The sequence below is a fragment of the Ammospiza caudacuta genome, chromosome 1, assembly GCF_027887145.1.
Source record: "Ammospiza caudacuta isolate bAmmCau1 chromosome 1, bAmmCau1.pri, whole genome shotgun sequence".
NCBI classification, from domain to species: Eukaryota; Metazoa; Chordata; class Aves; order Passeriformes; family Passerellidae; genus Ammospiza; species Ammospiza caudacuta.
In genome coordinates this window covers 19,930,185-19,951,652 of record NC_080593.1, presented here as the reverse complement: position 1 = coordinate 19,951,652, position 21,468 = coordinate 19,930,185, and the positions used below count along the sequence as shown (strand labels likewise).

Here is a 21,468-nt window from a genome sequence, read left to right as displayed (position 1 = left end):
AAATATATTCTCTGCTTGCTTATTTCATTAAATACTAAGAAATAAGAAACATATCAGTGGCATTATAGAGTTGTTTTCCAGCTAGCAATAATATATACATGACAGAAAAGAGATTTTTACAATATATATTTTCTACCAAAAACATAGCTGTATGATCTGAGCATTATAAATAATTAAATGTACCAGACAAAAGATTATTATTGTTATTGTGATTTTTAAAGAAGCAATAGCCTTTGTGCAATGAAATCTTTCCTCTTTCTAAATGCAGAAGGGAAGATGGAACAGGAAACAGGGCAAGAGAGATGGAATTCACATTCAATTAAGGCATATATTTACTTATGTAGTCAATGAAATGAAAAAGGTAATTCAGAGTGCCTAATTTAGCCTTCTTGGATGAAAGCCTGTTAGCCTCTGTAATAGGATTCCCTCCTCAGAGCTGGCCCCTTCCACCTCTGCAATCTGGAAACATGCTGAGAGCAGCCAGTGCCAAGCATGCCAAGATTTCCTCTCTGTGCCTAAGTGAATGTATGATTTCCATTTGCCAGAGGTGTAAATACAATTTTCTCTTGAGGTTGGATGGAAGGTCTGGAAGCAGCCTGAAGCATAAAGGTCCCTAGGCCTGGCTGGGTTCTGTTTTTCTATTGAGTCTGTTCAGCAAAATGGGAAACACTGTCCATGGCATTCAGCCACTTGTGCTGCAAGACATATTTGACTGCCAAGGGGACTGTGTGTGAATGTCTCATTAGGGCTGAAGATCCTGACTTGGTGTTCCCAGATATCTGCACCATCTTTTAAGGTAAGAAGTTTGAACTTGGATTCCATATATGACTGAATGGTAGCTGAGATTCTACTTCAGTGCTATGATAATATTTGTAGGAGATAGAGATAGGCATTCCCTTTGTTAGAAAAAATTTGTAAGTGGAAAACAGGACTTCATGTCAAAACCACCAGCCCTTTTGTCCACTGTGAGCACTCTAAATATTGACTGAACTCAACAGGTACTGGGGGACCTTTGAGCCTTTGCAGACACAGACCCTTAGATACTTTTATAATTTGCTAAATGAGAAAACCCATCTCTGAAACTGGCAGAGTATTCAGCCCTTTAGGGCTTTTCATTTGTTTATGTTTCCAGCTTTTGCAGAATAACTGAGGCATTACATACTGTCATAAAATGACTGGATTTTGTATAGCTTTGACTGTAAATAACTTGCATGTATTTTATGAAAAATGTTTTTCCTGAGTGTTTTAAAATCTAAATTAAAATTTAGGTTTTATATTTAATATAAATTGAATAGTTGAGTTCTCTCTTTGTGATTCCATCTTGTGAATTCATCACTCTTATTTCAATAGTATTATGAATGGCACTTGGTCCTTCTACTCTTTCTATAGTTTATGTTAAGTGATAAGAATTAGAGACATGTCTGCTTTTTTTTCTATTGAGAAATGGCTTGGCATTCATTTAAATCAAATTTATAAGCCATTGTGTTCAACCTGGTAAGGCTTAAGGAGTTTTCAAAAGCCGAAAGAAAGTGTCAGTTTATGGTTTCTTAAGAACCAATGTTTTCTGCAATAGAGAAGCTTTTCTGGTTGAGTGGTTTTTAGTATCTTGTTATAATAATATTTTAATTTCTTTTTACTGGCTTATTTTGAAGCTGAACACAAATCTTGAACATGTTGATCTTGAATGACCTTGAATGTTAGACATTCAAGCTCAGAATTTTTATGCCATGTGATTTCCTTCTCATGCCTCATCACTGAATCTGTGTATTTGCAAACGAGAAAGCCTGTGTCTCTCCTGTTTTCAGAAGCATCTTTCAGTCATTGTTGAAAAGGCTTTTCAGCTGTCTTAGACATGTAGGCATGTGATTTCACTTCAGGAAGAGGAGATTAGGTCATCTTCCTAGAACTGACTAAAAGGAAGTGAAATCTATCAGATTTGCTCTTACTTTCCACTTTCAGCAATTAAAAAGTTTGTTAGATGTAGCTTAGGCCAAAAATTTTAGAAGTTTGGGAGGGAGTAGGCTGGCCCAATGAGAGTCTTAAGTGGAAATTGAAAGCTTGAGAAATATTCAAAGTGACATGGATCACAACAAGTTGTGGGAATTCATGAAGACTTTGAATTCATAACAAGGCTGGGAATTCATGAAGACTTTGAATTGACATAAGCCTTCGCAGTCAAGAAGAAAAACAGTTTCTCTCCTGCTGAGCTTGCCTGCTATCTATCCTGGGATAGCAGAAGGGCTTACTCTGCAGTTCAGTGAAGTGGGGTGATGAAGCATTTTTTGGTATTATTGCTGGCTTAATCTTCTGTTCATTGGTAGGAGGTATGTGAAAGCAGGTAAAGTGGTTGGGGACCACTTTGGTTGGATGTGACATTGTATGAGGATGTGAGTTTACATCACCTTAATGGTGATTAAACAGGATAATTAAACAGGATAAAGAACTGGAAGTTGAATTTCCATTGGAAAGTGTGAGTCTAGCTTGGAGACAAGACTGGCATGAAGATCATTAGTGACAGATTGGTGACAACCACTTTTAAGGTTATAAACTCATGCTGGGCTTTTATTTTGGTGCCAGCCCTCTGTACTGTAAACAAAAGGAAGGCAGTCCTGTTCTGTGATGGAAATTTCAAGGCAGTTTCCCCAAAAACGTAGGAAGGGGAAAGTTTTCACTTCTGATACCAACCATCATTTTAACAGAGAAAGCAGCTAGACATGGTTCTCTGGTGACTACTGCTTGAGTTTGGGCAGTACCAGAGCAGTCCTTTTTCTACTTTTGCCTGCTGCAGAAGGAAAAGCAGCAGTGCCTACTTGGGTCTGTACATTATTACATTCATCCTGTGGTACACCTGTACCAAGTTTTCTTGTGCTAGGAGCTTTGCTGGTCTTAGTTGACATAATACATTATTTATTTGAGCACACACAGATAAAATCAATGTTAGTTACATCAGTCACATTGGCAGAAATCCTCAGCAGTGATGCTTTTGAGATGTTGTCTATTCTGCATGACTGAGTTTGTGCAGAGAGTGAGAAGTTGTAATTAACGTTTATCTCCAAATAAAAGAGGATGGGTAGTAAATAGAGAAATTAGGGACAGAAATTCTTTTCTGTGTTCTTTAAATTCCATGTTGAACTTGCATCATATGCAGTGCTTTAGAAAAGAGCTGACAGAAGAAAAGAGCTGATGTGACCAACTGGAAACTGACCTCTGCTCCAGACAGCTTAGTGCAAAAGAGGCAACAAGCACCAGAGCAGTTCAGGAGAGGATACCCCTCAGCTTTCTAGTCCAGTATTGTCAGTGAGTAATAGATGTGGGGGTGATCACAGTGGCTTTGATTTGATGGCTTTCTCAGTTTATCAGTCCTGTTGATCAGATATGTCCCAATCTTTACTTCCTCCATCAGTAACACATATTATTCTATCACATTGTATGCCAGTGGATCTCACATTCAGTCTTCCTTCTGTCATTTTGCTTGATGTAGGAAGTTGTAAGATACTCTATTTTTCAAAACGTCTCTCTGTCAGATACAGTACAAAGAAATCAGGATACACATGATAGTAGGTCTGTTAATGGAAAGAAGTCACTCTGCTGCTCTTGGTCATTTGTGGTCTTGCCTTCCTCACCAGCAGTCACTGAGCTCAGGAAGCTGTGCTCTAACTGTGTCAGGAATCACTACAACTTCTCTACTCACTGTTGTAGTGATTGACCCCTTGCCAAGTTCCTGGTTTTCTGAAATATCTCATAAAATGCTTGTGTGACTAAAAGGGTTGCACTTCCCTTTGTACTAGCTATCCCTTCTTTAAATTTCCAGATTGATTCCAGACGAATCAAATTTTCAGGAGGCCTTTAGTTAGACTCAGTAACAAAATCTTGGTCACTGCTAGCCATGACTTGCTGTCCATGTACTCAGCACAGTTGGTAACAGAGGGTAAAAAGCTGCTTCTTCCTTGCTTACAAAACACATCTCTGTGTTTTGTAACAAATTATGATTGTTTTTATGTGTTTTCCTGTCTATAGTGAATTTTAAAATATTTTAGTCATCACTGAGGACTGGCCATTGCAACTGAGTCCCCAAATCAGAGGACAGATCTGCAGTTTTGTGAGAAGATTGTCAAAGCATAAATAATACTGATGTTAACCTTTGAAAATTTTCTTTGTTGTCTTAATGCCTCAAAGTGTATACTCAGGGTGGACATTTGAAATCTTTTCTTCCTGCCTTTTCTTAGTTTCTTGACAAAGGTCATCAGGGTGGACTCTCAAGGTGGAAATTTGAAATCTTTTCTTCCTGCCTTTTTCTTAGTTTCTTGACAAAGGTCATCAAATCCTGTAGCGAAAAAATATTTTTTCCCTCTATTAAGACATATGTGCACCTAATGAGATCATGTACTCTGAACAAGTAATTATGTTCCTCAGAAATGGGATGTGAGTTGCCATACTGATGGCAACTTGTGAAAGTAGCAGCTTCTGGTGTATAAAGTTTGTGCAAGAGTGAAAGTAATAATTATTTCCCTAATGGAGTCATGACAGCAGAGAGAAGGATGACAAGCCGTATGTCTACACTCTCTCAGGGGAAATAAGTAGAACCTGCATTATTTTGTTCAAACTGAGTGAAGTAAAAAAATTCATAGGTTCTCCATTTTCCCTCTGCTGCCATTCATGACCTGCAACAATGAAAACAACTCTGGGTGCAGGTGGTAGCTGAAAGCAGTTTTGTTTCTGCACCTGCCTGTGCATGCTTCCTGAATTTAATCTTTCAGGAACTTTATTTCTTAAAACAATAACAGAATGTGAACATCACTTTTTTTTTTCCCTGGGATTTCATGGGAGGCAAGATTTTCTTCTTGCATCTTGGTGGTTTAATCCATACTCTCCATTTTGTTATTCATTCAAACGGAAGTGGTTAAAATGCTCATGGAAAGAACTGTCACCACTTTTCTGTAGCTGTCATCTGATGTGAAGAGCAGCCTATTGTGTCTTATGCCACAGACAGATGTTTCCCACCAAAGCATGATGAAACAACCTTATCCTCATTACAGCTAAAGTCTGTCTAAGGCTTTCTGCCTTAGACTAAGACTAGACTTCTGGCTTTCCTGATACAACTTTTATCTTTTGGGTGGGTGATGAGACATGGGGCTACAGTTATGCTTTACCAGCTTGTAATGTTGAAAGGAATGAACATGTTTTCTTTGGGCAGACCCTAAATGGCTGTTCCTTGGCAAATACAATCCAGCCACATCTGATGATTACTTTTACTAAGTCTAAACATAATTATGTTGTAAGCTGCACTTTGGCTTGGAAGGCAGGGATCACTGTTTATGTACCCTGCGATTATATGGCATTTACCACAGATATCCTATTGCTGCTTGTAGCTTACCATGTGATTAAATGACCAACATTTATCATCAGAGTGAAGTGTGCATTGTATCATATATCTTCCATAATGTAGAACAACATTGTAAATTAATTTTTGGTCTAGTTTAGTCTAAAGACCTTTTCTGTTTAGTTCTTATGCCTCTTCTTCCCATAGTCATATCTTAGCTCATCATGTGATGGTCAAAATAGTTACACAAAACATTTTCAATCTCAGTCATTTAGAATTTCTTTCAGATCAGGTACCAACGCATACTGAATTTATAAAGATTACCCTTCCTGCCTTTTGCAAATGTCTAAAAGATATGAACCATGTGTCTTCATATGTATTTTTACTGAGGCACAGAAACATAAACCCAGTTTGATATTTCTGTTAGTACATGCTGCCCAGTGCTGTAAGGCACCCCCCTGGCAGAGCTGATGTTGTTGTACAATAAAGTGCCCAGACAATCCATCACAGCATGTGCAGTATTCTGCTGATAAATACACTTCAACCTGTTAGAACCAGCCATGAGACTAGACAGAACTATATTTACTAGAGGGCTTTGCAGAGATTTCACACAAATCAGCTTCCTCCTAATGGCTTTTTAGGCCTATGAGAAGCTGAACTATGAGCAGCACAGCTACATGCCACCCAAGCCTAGCCATGGCCTATTTCTCACTCTGACTGCATGGAAAAGATGGTTTATCACAGACCTGAGATCTTCAGATGGAAGGATCAATTCCCTTGTGCTCATAAACCTCTGCATGCGCGACTCCAAAACAGGCTCACCATTGCTTCTTCTTAAATTGCCCCACATTTTGAGAACTTCTGGAAATGCAACTCTTGGTACCAGAACTTCTGGTACCAAAGACTTTTCTTTAATTTTTTTATGTCCATAAGTGAAATCATTTCGCTCATCCCTTTAGAGTGCTTATTCATTCAAAAGACCACTATTTTAAAATAAAAAACATAAAGATGTTGCTTTTATTTCAGTCTTTTTTGTTCAAAGTTGAAGCTAGTATACTTCCCGTAACAGACTTGTAATGGTTTAGTTCAAACTGGTATTGAATTTTTTTTGTCCTTTATTCTTTTTGGTCAGATAATTAAAACCTTGGACTTGGAACTGTGATACAGAACAGGTCCTGTTCTAATAGGAAGATAAGGGAAAGCTTTTTCTTTAATTAAAAGATTAATTTGAAATGAGAGTATAATTACCGAGTTTGACAGTGCAGATTTTCCTGACAATATTATGGGACTTTTTTAAAGTTACTTGCTTAGAGAGAAAGCTTCATCTTTTTGGATCTGGGTAAATATCTTCCTTTATTAACTGCACTGAGGTAGACATTTTGGTCTTCGCATTTTCATCATGTATTACAAAGATGTGTATGACCACGAAGGTAAAAACTGTGAAGGTCTTTAGTACTGAAATTTTTATAAAACTGAAATATCATATAGGAGCCCTTTATACAGGCAATATTTCTCTTTATGTAAAGGAAATTTGTCCATTTCCCTACCTGTTTAGAGAAGTTTTTGTGTATGCTTTAAATTACAGATCAATACAATGCTTTCATATAAGGTAATTTGCTTTAATGTAAACTAATATAGCAAAAGAGAGGAAACACAAGCTGTTTGATGATGCCAAAGCTAATGTGATTTAATTCTCAAATTCTAAACACTGGGGCTAATATATTCTAGTTTTCCTCCACTTAGACTTTTGCCTTTTCTCTGTCTAGTTCTGCTCTAGGCCAGATGTTTTCATAGATTAGCTGCACAACTGAAGAGTGTAGCCCAAGATGATTGTAAGGTAACAAGTGGACAAAGGAGGCAAAGAATTGTACAAAGCCAAAATTGTCTCAGCTTCAGGATACAGTGTGTCTGCTACAAATCTGGTTGAATATTGTTGTTCTTTCTTGCTGTCTGCTCGTCACCCCACCAGCCTGCCACCTTCACTGCCTACACAACATTTGTCCCCCGCACAGAGAGCTAGACCACCAAATTGATCTTAATCAAAAAGGTTTGGTGCGGGGTTTGTTTAATTTTAACACAGGGTTGGAGTTCTTCATTCAAATTATTGTTTGCCATTAATTCCACTAAGATGAGGAATAAATTGTTGGTGAAATTTGATGAGTGGTGTATCCGGTCCTGTGCATCAGGCTGAAGTGACAGAAAGGGGCAGAGCTAGCTGCTTTTCCCTTACAGTGGCTGCGTTGAGTCCCCTTGGGAGGGATGCAGAGTTCAACAAGAGAAAAGGATAATATGCTTATATGGACATAACCTTTAATTGAGCAACACATATGAGCAAGAACCTCTTTCAGAACACAAAACCACAGCTTGCCTCCCCTGAAGCCCAAGTTGTACATGGACATTTACCTGCTTCTGTCTCACTGTTCTGAGCTGAGCTGCAGGTTCACTGCTGAATAGTTCTGCTTGAGGCAAATTCACACTGCCTCACCTCTCTGTGTGCAACACCAAAAAATGTGTGGGAGAGCAAGGCATCGGACAGCACGTACTTGTGGGAGGATGTTGGCAGTAGAGGAACACAGACCTAAATTCCCCTCTGAAAAATTCCCAATAGAATAAAAGCCAAGTTCGCTATAGGCTATTTCAGTGTTCTTTTTTTATGTTTACATGTGGAATGTAATTTAGTGGTGCTTGAAACTTCTCTAATGTTGCATGTTAGCCCCTGCAGTCTTCCCTGACATGCTGTGTGCTGTTGTTTTACATGAATGTGAATATTGTATACATGGGATTTGCTTAAGTAGTTTATGAAGGATTAACAGAGGCAATGAAATAGTATTATACAATGGGTGTGGAATTGATGTCTACATAAAACCCCCAAAGTTATGTTTCAAATAACATTGATTTCTTGCAGTAAAACCCCAGACATTCACCAAACTGTCTTTCTGTTATGCATAAATTTAAAGCAGGTTTTTTAAAATTTGAATAATTTTATTTTTGTCTTCTGCAACCTTGTTGCTTCAAACTTCTACAGAATGAATGACAACCCAGTTGATGGCATTCAGCATTTTTCTAAACTCTAATATTCTTTTCCTTACTGAATTTTTTGAAACACTGGAGAATAATGATTTCATCATAACCTGAAAGCCTTTTTTAAAATTCCTGTGTATCACGTGATTCAAGTTGCCTGTGATTTATCAGGTAAGAAATAACTTTGAAAATGAGCTGAAACAAAGAGGAGAATAAACAGAGCAAGGGCAAAAGCTTATGACAGTTCTTTTTATTAGACTCTGTGGCAGTATAAGAGACAGCAGCAAAAGTAAAACAATTCTGTATTGATATTACAACAGCTTGATTCAAATATGAGCCCACCCCCCCAATTACATTAAATTTCTCCAAACATTAAAATACTATCCAAAAATCATCCAGTACTATCCAAATTTTTTTATTGGTGACAAGATCTGTTCAGGCATGAAGATGTTTTACCCAACCAGTAAATAGCAGAAATAGACTGCAAAGTATCAGAAAGAGACTGCAAAATTAGATTTTCCTCTAACAGCTCTATTCAAGCCTTTTCCAAGGATTCAGCAGCGCCAAAGTTACTACAATGACACAGCTGCCAAGATATTCATCCCAAGTGAGATAATCCTCCTGTCAGCCTCTTTTCTCTGGTTCCAGTCTGTCTAGGAGCTGTGATGGCCTTTGTTGGGCTGAAGCTGAGAGGCTCTTGGGAGCTATCACATGGTGGTGTCTCACCAAGTAGATAAAGTGTTTTATGTCTCTTTCCAAGAATTTTCTCTAAGGAAGTCTGATCAGAGAGGAATAGATACAAGCCATTAAACTCTAAATAACATTGTGATTTCTTCCCCCTGAAGTTGAGAGCATTGCAAGTTACAGTCAATAAAGTATATGAAGAGATACTTCAGTTACAATTATATTTGCAAGTTCCTTGCATTCCATCATTGTCCGTTCTTAAAAGTTGCCTTGCTCCTATGTTACACCTAGTGGTATCTAACAGTCTCCTGACAAGGTATGTCTTGTGGCATTGTTTTTCAGAAGAAAAACATCTACTGGAAGGGTTTCATGATACATTATCTCCTAAATCCCTTCATTGAGCTGAATAGGATATTAATCAGAGTGGATTATATTCCACTGGATCACATACTTTTCAAAAAAAGAGTGAATAGCAGGGAAACTACAGCAAGCTGGAAAACTTACTGATATTTACTCAATGTCATACATTGCACGTTCCCAAATATTCCAGATAATGCTTGCTTTAAGTATTAACAAAGCAGCAGGAAAAATAATGGTGAAAAACTAATTTTCTGGCCTTTAAATATCTACATAAGATAACACAGAAGTACAGAGAAGAATACGAGAATTGTGGGTAGCTTTTCTTTTTACCTTCATGCATGGACTCACAAGAAAGCCTTGCAAAGTTATGCAATTAAGAAAAACACTTAATGCTCCTGCCTTCTGGGGTTTAGCTTTCAGATAGCCCACTTTTTCAGGCCAGAAGAAATGGGTTAGACATTCAATCTAGTCAAGCAAAAGTAAAGCAAAAAAATATGTATAATCTCTCTCTAATTCATTTTTCCCATAAGGCTAGAAAAAAAAATTGTAAAATAGTATGAGAGATTGGTTCATTTTACACTGATCTTGAAAGCTCATTAAGGTATTTAACTTTCATGGATTGTCTGAGGGATCTGGAGTTTCTGTTATCCTTTTGTTTAATTACACTGTAATCTTCATGCAATTACAGTGATGATAAAATTTTTCTACAGACATAACAATAAATTAGCCATCTGGGGATAAATGACATTACTTAAAGCTTACTTCACTTAAATATCAAAGAGAAATTAATATGGCTATATAGGACAAGGCATGAAAGTAAATTGCATTATCTGTTTCTAGAATTCAGCATTCCAATATATTTTAGGGGCTCAATAGCATAACATATCCTTGAATTCACTTCATGAAGAAATAACTGGTGGAGAAATATAAGAGAAGCACAGGCAAAGCATAGTTGAAAAAGATGGTGCAAAATTTTGTGAGCTGTGCTTTATACACCTATGCAATACTTTTCAGCTTCACCAAATAAATACATGAGCAACACTACTTCTGATGTTTTATTTCCCCATATCTTGCCATCCTTCCATGTAAATGTCTCTTGTGTAGTTAATTTCCACAAACAAAAATACGTTCATCAGGTTTTTACTGTTACTGCTGAAGAGAAGAAAAAAATCGAAGATAAAAATGTGGTATGTCAGAAACAGTGATATGTAAAATAAGAAACATCCTGAAAATTAAATGCAAGTCAGAATTCTCAGCAGCATTAATCAAAACAATTGCAAAAAAAAATTCTACATCCCCCTGGACTTACAACAAAAGAGAAAACTTGCAATTCTGGATCAATCAATCATAAATTTTTGTGCTCTTTATGATAGCAATGACATGGCTATTTGAAGTTATAATTTCAACTTATTTCACTGCTGTTATTTAGCACCAGCAGACACAATGGTTCTTTTTCTTTCTCATTTTCTTTTTACCAGAACATTTTTTCCTTTTTAGAAGACAAAAGATTTTATATAGTGTGAGTAACCTGACCTGGGCGAGAGCTAACAATTACTGGGGGTAAGACTGGTACATTAAGTGCTGTTTCAGCTGCAACTTTCCACCTATCTTCTACTAGAAAATAACTAAACTGAAAATAAAGAAATTTTAAAAACTCTTAACAAGAAACAAGAAATTCCAGTAATTCAGGTAAATAATGTTGGTTTTGCATATTAGGTAAAATAGTTCATATACAAAATAAAATATGATATATATTAAAAAAATCAAAATACTAAGTTAAATTGTATTCAGGATTGTGGTAATGATTAGGTAGCAGAATGACTGTCTCTATGGAAGGAAGTGGGGAACTGACCAGATAGAGACAGATCCATGGATAGATAGAGACAGCTGAGCCCTGGTGGAGCCCCTAGGGAAGCTCATTTTAAAAATTGTAAAGTATGTTGCACTTCAGTGTCAGGAGTGAGGCAAAAAGCATGAGAAAAAACACTGTGAACACCAAGGAGAGAAAAGGAGAGGGAGGAGGCTGTTGAGGCACCAAAGCATCTGTAAAGGAGGCCAGGCTGGAGCAGGCATTTCCTCACAGACCATGGGAGAGCCACACTGAAGCAGATATCCACTGCAGCCTGAAGAGGAGCCCACACTGGAGAGCTCCTGCAGGAACCATGGAGTTCTCACAGTGGAGCAGGTTTATCCTAAAGGACTGCAGACCATGGGAAAGTACTATGGTGGAATAGGAAAAAAATGAGATGAACAAGGACTGACACAGATGAAGTGTTATGAACTGACCACAAGTCACATTCCCCATCCCCCTGCACGCTCAGTGGGGAGGAGGAGGTAGAGAATTGGAAATAAAGGAGTGACACTAACTAAGCCTGGGAAAAAGGGAGGGGTGGAGGGAAGGTGTTTTAATCCGTCTTTCTCACTATGCAAACCTATTTTATCTGGCAGCAAATTAAATTAACTTTCCCCAAGTCAGCTCTTTCTTGCCCATGACAGTAATTGGCAAGTATTCTCTCTGTTTGTGTCCAGACACACACATTTTTTTCATTCTATTAGTCCCCTTATCCTGTTGAGGAAGGGCTGTGAGAGAGCAGCTGGGTGGACAGGGGGCAGATGGCAAAAGTCAACCCACCACAGAGAGAGACAAGGGTTTATCTTACAAGTCAGTTGTTATGCAGCTTAGAAGATGGTTAGCTACCTAGATAATTCTTTTGTTGTTGTTGTTGTTGTCTGCATATTCCATATCCTACCATCTCTTTAGACACACTTCAGAGGCCTCATTGCCTGTGTTACCCTATATTTTGTCATTCTGTTGGCAAGCATTGTCAAAAAACTTTCTAAGTGATACTGAGTTTGTGCACAGCTAAGAATATAAAAAAGGAAATTACAGAAATCTGATGTGCAGTGTGTTTTAACCTTGTGCATTAAATTTTCTTTGTAAACTTGATATGTTAGCATGCAACAGATAAGCATATTTTGGAATGGGTAAATTCAGGCATAAAATGCATTTTTAAATCAAGTCAGGGTCCTACATCAAGTGAGACTGGGCTTTCATGCTTAAGTGGTAATTTTTTTTTTCTTGTTTGTGTGAGTGTAAATTTGTATACTCTGAGAACTATAAGTATACTCTTCTTGATTTACAAGTGGTTTTGGTATTAGTTCAGCCTTAGTTTTAGTTAAATTTATATGTGCATATTAGACTTACAAAATGCTGAGCACTTTTGCCTATTTGTCTTCATTTCATATTTAGGAGCATATTATGCGTCTAGGTATAGTGCTTGTGGAGAGTCTTGGAAAAGAGCTCTACCAATGCCTCCCACAAAGGAGAGATTAAGTGGTTCAGGAAATTGCAGGTCTGAAAAATTCTTCCTTGACTAAATGAATCAACCACAAGCATTAAGCATTGTCAGAAAATTAGGTCATGGATAGCATAAGCCAATTTTCTGTGGATTTCCATTCCAGAATAAGGCAATTTTACTTTTGCTGCTCTTTTTAAGTCATAGTTGCAATGATAAAATGTCCATGGTCAGTGGTGGCTTCATCTTGTGAATCTCTGGGATGATTTGAAATGACTTTGTGTTCCTTTTCAAGTTGTTCTGATGCATGACTGGAGTTCTCATTAGAATGATCTTCATGCAAGGCCTGCCTGCTTCCCAGCTATCATCCACCTCCTGCTTTCCATTTCATCTATAGTAGAGCTGCATCCGGCAAATACTTGGAAATACGCTTTGTGGTTACTAATTACTGGGGCTGATTTACTTAGTTAAGTGTTCCAGCACAACTCAGTCCTTTCTTTTCCTATTGTATCTGCCTCATTATTAGCTATAAGAGTGACATTTATACTGTAAATGGGATGAAAGCATGAGAGGGAAACTGTGTAAGTGTAGGATGAGTGTGCAAGGGATGAATGAGTACTGAACTATTCAGGCTAATTCTAATGTACGAATGTGGATTCAAAGGTTTGGTTTGTATTGTAATCAAAATATTTTAGAGGAATGGTTTCAAGGTTATGGACCTACCCACAACTGTGTTAAAATATGTGTGCAGATGTCTACAGAGATAATAAGCAGCACATAGTATGAAATAGAATTCTGTGTAATAATACTTTCTGAAAATGTCTAAATAACCATAAGGGATTATTAATCAAGGGAATGACATTTTAGAAGCAAACACTAATAAGCAGGAAATAGTGAAAATGCCTTTCAGAGACTATACTTTGGCAAGGTAGTTGGCTATCCTAAAATAAGTAATAGCATAAAATCAGACACACTTGTGTATTCTGAAAGCTCACATTTGTAAATGACTTGTAAATATGTGTGGGCAGATTCTTTTTCTAAACTGGCATTTCTCTCTCCCTAGTACCAAAAGAGAAAAGTGGTATTTAGATATTAAATTGGAAGAATCTGCCCCCCAGTCTTCCCCTCTGCCTGCTACAAAAAAAAAAAAAAAGTTTCAGTTTAATCCTAAGAATAAATTTAGTAGTTCGGGAGTGCCCAGATATTAAAATACTGTATCTTTTGAGTGCACAGATATGTTTTATATGAAAAAAAATTCTCAGTTCCTAGGTCATCCCTTTGTCAGATACCAAATCTTTGCACCTGAATCTTTTGTTTTATTTTCCCCACACTTGACTTTTTCTTAGGCCCCCTATCACCCCCTCAAGAGCTGATTTCACAGAACAAGATATTATCTGTAAGTAGCTGTGCAGGAGAATTACTCCAGAGAACCACCTTGTTTGTTTATAGCATCTTATGACTTCTAGAACTAGTTCCATGAGCAGTTGGCAAGCATTTAACTGTGTATTTCAGAAGAGTGCAGGAGTAGGAGGGTGCCTAAAGCACTCCAGAAAGTTATTTTTTCATGCACTCAGAGATTTCCTATATCACATTGAACAAATCTGTTAATGAACCCTCCCATCTCACACTGGTTAGGATGAAGATATTGTTAAGAAAGTGAGGTTTCACACTAAGAGTTTTTAGTAGTATACATTAATAGCAGTTTTGATCAGGTTCATATTCATATTTGGTTCTGGGATTTCACAATTGTGTTTTAGAGTTAGATTTATAGGCTACTTCATCACATGTTTTATCGCCAGGGTACTAAAGGTAAGAAGAAAGGAACTCTTGGTCTTGGCAGTGAAGGCTTTTGTAGAGGAAGAGAGATTCTCAGTATGGTTGAAAATGGGAAAGGAAACATAAACCAGCCTAATTAGTGTTGAAAATAATGCTATAATTTTCCAATAAAGAATTATATTTCTTCTGTATGTTTTTCTAATAATATTTTTCATATTAGAAAATTTTCAGCTCCTATATTATCTTGTTGTTGATATGTTTGCTGTTGTAATATACTTCATTGAATCAATAGAAGTAGAAAAAGCAAAAACATCAGAAGACCGCCTCTGCTAAACACTAAGAGGAGACATAATATGCAAACATCACTTTTGAAGATCTGTCTACAGCTCAAATCAACTTAAAGGCAAGGGGTAACAAAATGACTCATTCTAGGGCAATGGGAGTTTTTAAATCAAGCTTTCATCTGGGCACTTAAAATAATTAGTTCCATTAGCCAGTTGAAGTGGAGTTGGCAAACCTAAACAACACAGGTTTATTTGTAGACCATTTATTGTTTAAAATAGAAAGAGGTTCTTGCCATTAAAATACATTGATGTTTGCTTTGAAGAAAACTGCAGATTTACTGTATTCACCACAGATGACTGGTCTTCTTTCAAAGGAAGGTCTCCAATTCCAATCCAGTAAGAGGTTTTGGATGAGCACTTCAGATGAAAGAAGCCCACTATTGATCTGAGGAGTACTGTCAATTCAGGGATGAATAGGACAGACTAGTGAGACCTGACACAGCAGAGAATGTCGTAGAAATGCTGCTTGCCTTATAAACCTGAAGAAGTCCTATCTGTTCCACTTTTCATCTGACTCTTCTTTTTAAAGGTTGTCACTTCTAGTCTGAAATAGTCCCTTACTCTGTGTCTCTAGAAATATGAAAAAGGGTTAGACTAACTTTAAAAGAGGTCACAAATTGCATGAGCAAAACAAACTGCAGATTTTTGGAAAGTATGGAAGAAAGCAGTATGGAATATGCCTGGTGGTAAATGGCTTATTTTCATAGTGCCACATCCTTACATTTGGCTCTTAACTGGAGTTATTCTTCCTTGAGTTTTCACTGGTTTTTATTTCCTTAAAAACCTTCTTGAATTATTTGTTCCATTATTCATTTTGGATCTTGTTTTCTGGTAGCCATTAGAGATGTTTTTCTGAAATTTTAACTCTTATTTAATTCACTATAAAATTTGTGGTGGAATTAATTTCTCTCGGATGACCCTTTAATGCTCTGGCAATGCCTAATTCAACCTGCCATTCTATTAAAATATTCTCAGAATTTACTGAAATGGTCTCAATTTTTTTTTTTTATTGTAGGTTTCATATATACTGGAGAAGTTGTGCATCGAATGTTAACAGCTACCCAATATATTGCACCATTAATGGCAAATTTTGACCCCAGTGTGTCAAGAAATTCAACAGTCAGATACTTTGATAATGGTATGTAGCAGTCCTTGTCTGTATCCCTTGACTCTTCTTATTTTCCTAAATAATTATTTCAGAAGGAAGCATTGAGGATTTAAAAATATTTTTTTGCTTTTTGTTTTTAGAGGCTATGTAGAGCATGTGACTTGACATCTATAAGCAATTATTAATTTAGAACACAATAAAGAATCATGAATGCCTTTTCTTAATTGAGCAGATATCATCTGGGTGTTGAAGTGCATAAACTCAAACTAGCAATGCATTTTATCAGTTTTAGAAGGGAAAATCTGTCTTATATAACAGTGTAAATTCAAAGTGTTACTTCAAAGTATTTATAGTGGACACCATCTGTCCACTACCTAAAATGAAAATAGCGTTTGTGGAGTGCAGTAGCAAGAATACACAGAAGCAGGGCAGGGATAAGGTTAATAAACCTGTCAATGACTAAGTGTTCATGGAGTCCCAGAATTGGAATCCAATACACTCATCTACACCACGAGTTCTCAACAGTTCCTTGTAAAAAAGATTGAAAGAGGAAAAGGCAAGCTGCAGTGTTGTACTTGAAACTCTGTGAGAACTTTCAAAGCCCTTGAATGTGTGGATATTTTTCTCTTGAAGTCAGTTGTAATCAATATTTTAGAAACATTCCCTATGTTGTTAAAAGGCACCTGGTGCTTTACCTCAGGCCTTTAGTGATCAGCTACAGTAACAGATAAAACTTGGAGAGTTTAGTATTGTGAATTAATATCTTGTAAATTATCCTGGATACATCTATGCTATTTTTTATATGCTTATTTATAGTGAGTTTAAACAAATATTGCCAGCAGGTTCAAAAATGTTTCATATTTCCAATATTTTTTTTAATTATTACCAAAATGTATTCTGTATTCTCTTAGTGTAAGCTTTCCTTACAATCTAGTCATTGCAATGTTTGTTTGTTAAAAATCCAGTAAAATGCTTACATGAGAAAATCCTACTCCTTCCATGAAGAATTTTGAAAGAGAAAAATATATGATTTTCACGTTCTAAATTATCTAACATTTTGGCCAGATATTTGTCCTCTTTACTTAGAGAACCTGAGGATTCTGGAGAAGATGTAGCTAATTCTCATTATAGTCCTGACTTCCAGTCTTCACACCAGGTGTACCAGGCTGTATCACATGGCTTTCATTATGAGGCTGAACAGTTCTTTGAGATTTTGGATTCTTCTTCATGTGTAATGCATCATCTTTTTAGCTCCATGGGCTTTAGGACAAAGAATTTTTTATCTTAACACAAGTAAAAAGGAACTGAGCAGATTGTGTCTTCAGCACCTTATTTCTTATTCATCTGTGCTTTGTCCCCATGAGTAAGTGCTCTGCCATAAAGCAGCATCTGTAGTGGGAAAGCACAGAGTGTGGGGATCCATCAAAGTCTCACTGGTGGAGCTAACTCCAAGGAACTTAGGTACACACAAATCTACATAAAAGCCTCAGGAATGAAAGGACAGTTCGGGTGGCAGATGATTTCCATTTTAGCTTGGGGTTCTGAGATGCACATAGAGCTGAAGTGCTCAGTGACTGACTAGAAGAAATTTTGGCTAATTGTGCTCTAATAACTTTACAAGTTATAAATTTACATTTAAAATAAATGTAATAACTTTTCATTTAAAATTAAATGTAATGCAATAAAATAAATATTCAAAAAGTAGTTAATTAATGTGGTCACAAAGGAAAAAAATGCCCTGTGTGCACAATTAATGCCTACTATACAGAAAAACACAAGGAACAATAAAGTGTTGGACTTGGTGCAGTGTGGACCCAAAATTTGCACACTCATAGTTTCATGACAACCGCTGTCAAGATGTGATCATGACAGTTACAGCACAGATCTGTAGAAAAAGATTTTTCAAGCACATATCAAAAATATATTGAGCTGAATATGTACTGACCCATCATGAACATTCTAGGAAGAAAGGAAATTAAAGTCTGAATCAAAGCACATAACTCCCATTACTGCCTAAAAAGAGAAGTTTTTGAGGAAGGCATGTAAAGATGAAAATGTTGTTTTCAGTAAACACTGTTTTGGTGATAAGTATCTCAACATCTGTAAAACATGCTCACAGGGTATGCAAGTTGCTTGAGAAATATTTTTAGTGTGATAAGTGCATCTTCAGCCAGTGAACTCCTGTGAATATTAACAAGGCTCTTGCAACTGAATCTCTGCATACCAGACTCAATATTTACCTTGTCTATGACTTCTCAGTGAATTTGATTTAAACTACATTTATTTATTGCCAACGCCTAACATTTCTCAATCTGCACAACCTCAGCAAGGGCCTGCACCATGCAGAAAAAAAATGTTTAATTAATGCATAGTTAATGGAAGAATCTGAATTCTTGAAATAATAACTTTTACTAAGCAGGGAATTCTATTAGCAGTTCACATTTCAAAGCCATCAGGATTTATGTATAGAGTGTAAAGAATGCCACTGCAGAGAAGTGGTAATGGCAGCACGCCTGAACCACTGGATCCTACCTTTAGCTGATTTCTTGTGCAATTTCAAGCAAGTTTTTTGTCTTGCTTTAGCAGTAGTTGTGCTGCTTTTGTAGCAGTGTGGTGTCTACATTTCAGAGAACTTCAGTTTCAACTTGTGTTTGTAATGTCTTTGGCATTTCAAGGTGTGGAGCTGAAAGTTGCTAGAAAGAGACAAATCACTGTTCTTGTTTCAAGTAACTGCAGTGAAGTGCTTTTCCTACAATCAGTAATATATTTCTCACATTTTTTTCTTCCTTTTGCCTCTCTACCCCCACTCTGGGGTTCACAGGCACAGCACTAGTTGTCCAGTGGGATCATGTACATCTGCAGGATAATTACAACCTGGGGAGTTTCACTTTTCAGGCCACCCTTCTCAATGATGGGCGTATCATTTTCGGCTACAAAGAAGTAAGTTTGGTCTGAGAATCGTCATTTAAGTGGACAAATTACTTTATACATGTCAGGAATTTCCCTACATTTTTGTGGGGGAGGGAAAATTTTTGAAAGATCAGTTATATAAGATCATTTCATTATACTGCTTATAAGATCACTATGTTGATGAAAATGATATATTATTATTAAAGTGATGTTCAGAAAATTGACTTTAAAAGCATCAACATGACACAAATGTACTAATCCTGCATTTCAACCAGGCTTTTTTGGATGTTTGTGTTAAATTCCTATGGTTTTAGTCAATTCTCCATGGGTTTTGAAAGATAGGATCTTACTTTTTTAATTAGTTTACCCAATCTTGCCCATTTCAAAATACTCTAGAATCAATAGTTATTGCCGAAAGGTCACCTATTTCCTGCAGCTGTAGTTTTTTGGCAACTCACATATTACAAAGTTCATATATTTGAAACAAGAAATAACTGGTTTGTATTGCTAGCTCTGAGGTTTTCCATCTGTTTGGTGATAAAATTGCTTAGATTGAGGCCATTTGGTTTGCCTTCATAGCACCAATATGTTGTCTTAAATGGGCTCTTAGGCATTGTCCAAGTGTTTCAGAATTCCGTTGTTGCTTTGAGTGATTTTTTTTTTCTAGAGTTGCTGGAGCTCTGGAAACTATAACTTATTTGAATTTCAGTGCTTTTGCTAAGAAGGGTTGGAGCAGGTCATCCTTGAGTTCCCCTTTCAGTCTGGTATTCTATGATTCTCTGAATCATGCAAATAAGAATCAAAAGTAGACAAGTTTAAATCTCTAGTAGCAAAATGATGTCTTCTTTTTAGTTCGTTTTTTGGTTTTGCTTGGTTTGGGTTTTTTGTTCTGCTTTTTTTTTTGTTATTTTAATCTGTTTGGCAGGTACACTGTGACTTTCTCTTGAAAATGCAACTCTCAGTTATGCTCCTTATAGTAAGAAACTAATGAGTGATACAACCAATTGTCCAGACCTGGAGAAATCTCTTTTCTCTTCTGTTCTCTCTCTGCTATAAAACACTTGTGAGCCTTCAGGCTCATTTTTTGTGCCTGTTATAGTTATGCACCTTTAATGAAGCAGAAATAATAATATTCCTCTGCGATTCACTAGCAATATACAGGATCTGGGTTTTTCTGCTAGCAGCAGTCATACCTTCACCTAAGACAGATGTCTTGGAAAAGGATTGCTGCAAGATTTCTTACTGGATCATTATTGTAGAAACAAGAAACTTCTGGTATGCCCCTGTACATGGCTTTCCTTTTCTTATAAAAGACGTGCTGATGCAAGGTCTGCTTGGGTTTTTTTCTGAATGTTAGGTGCAGGTTGCAGTCTTCATTTATGAAAATGCAGTTTATTTGCATTTTGAATCGAAGTTCATGTAAGGTTTCCGATTCCCGTTTTTTGGAATTCCACTCTGCTTAGGACAATGGAGCTCAATTGTACTTGATCAAAACAGTGTGTACTATAAGCTTTGGGTATCTCCTGTAGCTGAAAACTTTTTAAAGAAAAGGAAATACTTCTAACGACTGCACAAAATTTCCTGCCTTCAAGACCTAGAGAGGTGGGGATGGATACTAGTTATACCTGCATTCTGGCATTAAAATGGTGACATTTTCAGGAGACTTCTATTCCTGCTTCTGAGATGCATTGCACACCCTGTTATTATCTAGCCCTGTGTGAATTTGATCTAATGTGGGTGATAGAAGTTACTGCTCTAATTTGAAAGTATCTGGCATGCATTCTGCACAAAAGGAAATGGTGATGCAGAGTGTCAGGTAGTTGAAAACATTATTCATTTATGAAAAGGGGAGTAAATGGGCCACTCCTTTACAAATGGTTCCTAGAATTGCAGGAAAGTATGACATCTAATCCATGGATAAACAATTTCTGAGCTACAATGCAAAGGCTGCTTTCTCTCATTACACTACTGAAAGCTTCCCCCAAAACCACACTGCTTTTGTGGTAGGAGTTATTAATGTTCTGTTCATTTATCTTGAGACAGAAAACTGGAATTAGAAATGGAATAATGTGCTTTTTTCTACTGGTGAATCTTTGAACTCATCCCCTCTCATGAGTTATTCCTGTCCTGAATGGAATTTCCAAACATTACTTTAAAGCTATTGCACATAACTAAGGAAAGAGATTTTTTTTTTAAGTGGTAATAGTAATGTATTAATGATCTGTAAATCTTTTGACAAAAGATTTTTCTAAACATTTTAGAAAGTTGCAACTAATATATTCTGTCAGAAATACTTGGGGAATGGGTTTTGAGACTGAGATTTCTAGACAACTACACTCTTTATTTGCAGCCTTTATTCCATTATCACTATCTTAGCTTTTCATCTAAATGAGCAAAATTAAATAAAATTGCCAATCACTGATCAGACACAAGTTGTCTGAAAAGGGCAAACATGTCATTTATCATTTTAGACTTGGTCCTAGTGCTTATAAGGCCTACTAGGAATTTATTTTCTTTGCAGTGCTGAATCCATTGCTTTCTGAGGAAGTCCTTCCATCTGGAGCCATTTCTCGTGCTGCTGAGTCACGTTGTCAGGTGCCCCATTAACTCCAGTAAGATTACTTGTGGAAGTGCTCACTTGCATGACTA

General features: G+C 36.8%; 1 protein-coding gene across 1 annotated transcript in view; it reads left to right on the top strand.

The window, feature by feature from the left end:
- PLXDC2 (plexin domain containing 2) overlaps positions 1 to 21,468 on the top strand; it is a 257,062-nt gene that overhangs the window by 163,745 nt on the left and 71,849 nt on the right. The window contains exons 5-6 of the mRNA XM_058805010.1: positions 15,817 to 15,939; positions 18,731 to 18,849. Coding sequence (XP_058660993.1) covers positions 15,817 to 15,939; positions 18,731 to 18,849 — 242 coding nt within the window. The remainder of the gene's footprint in view (positions 1 to 15,816; positions 15,940 to 18,730; positions 18,850 to 21,468) is intronic.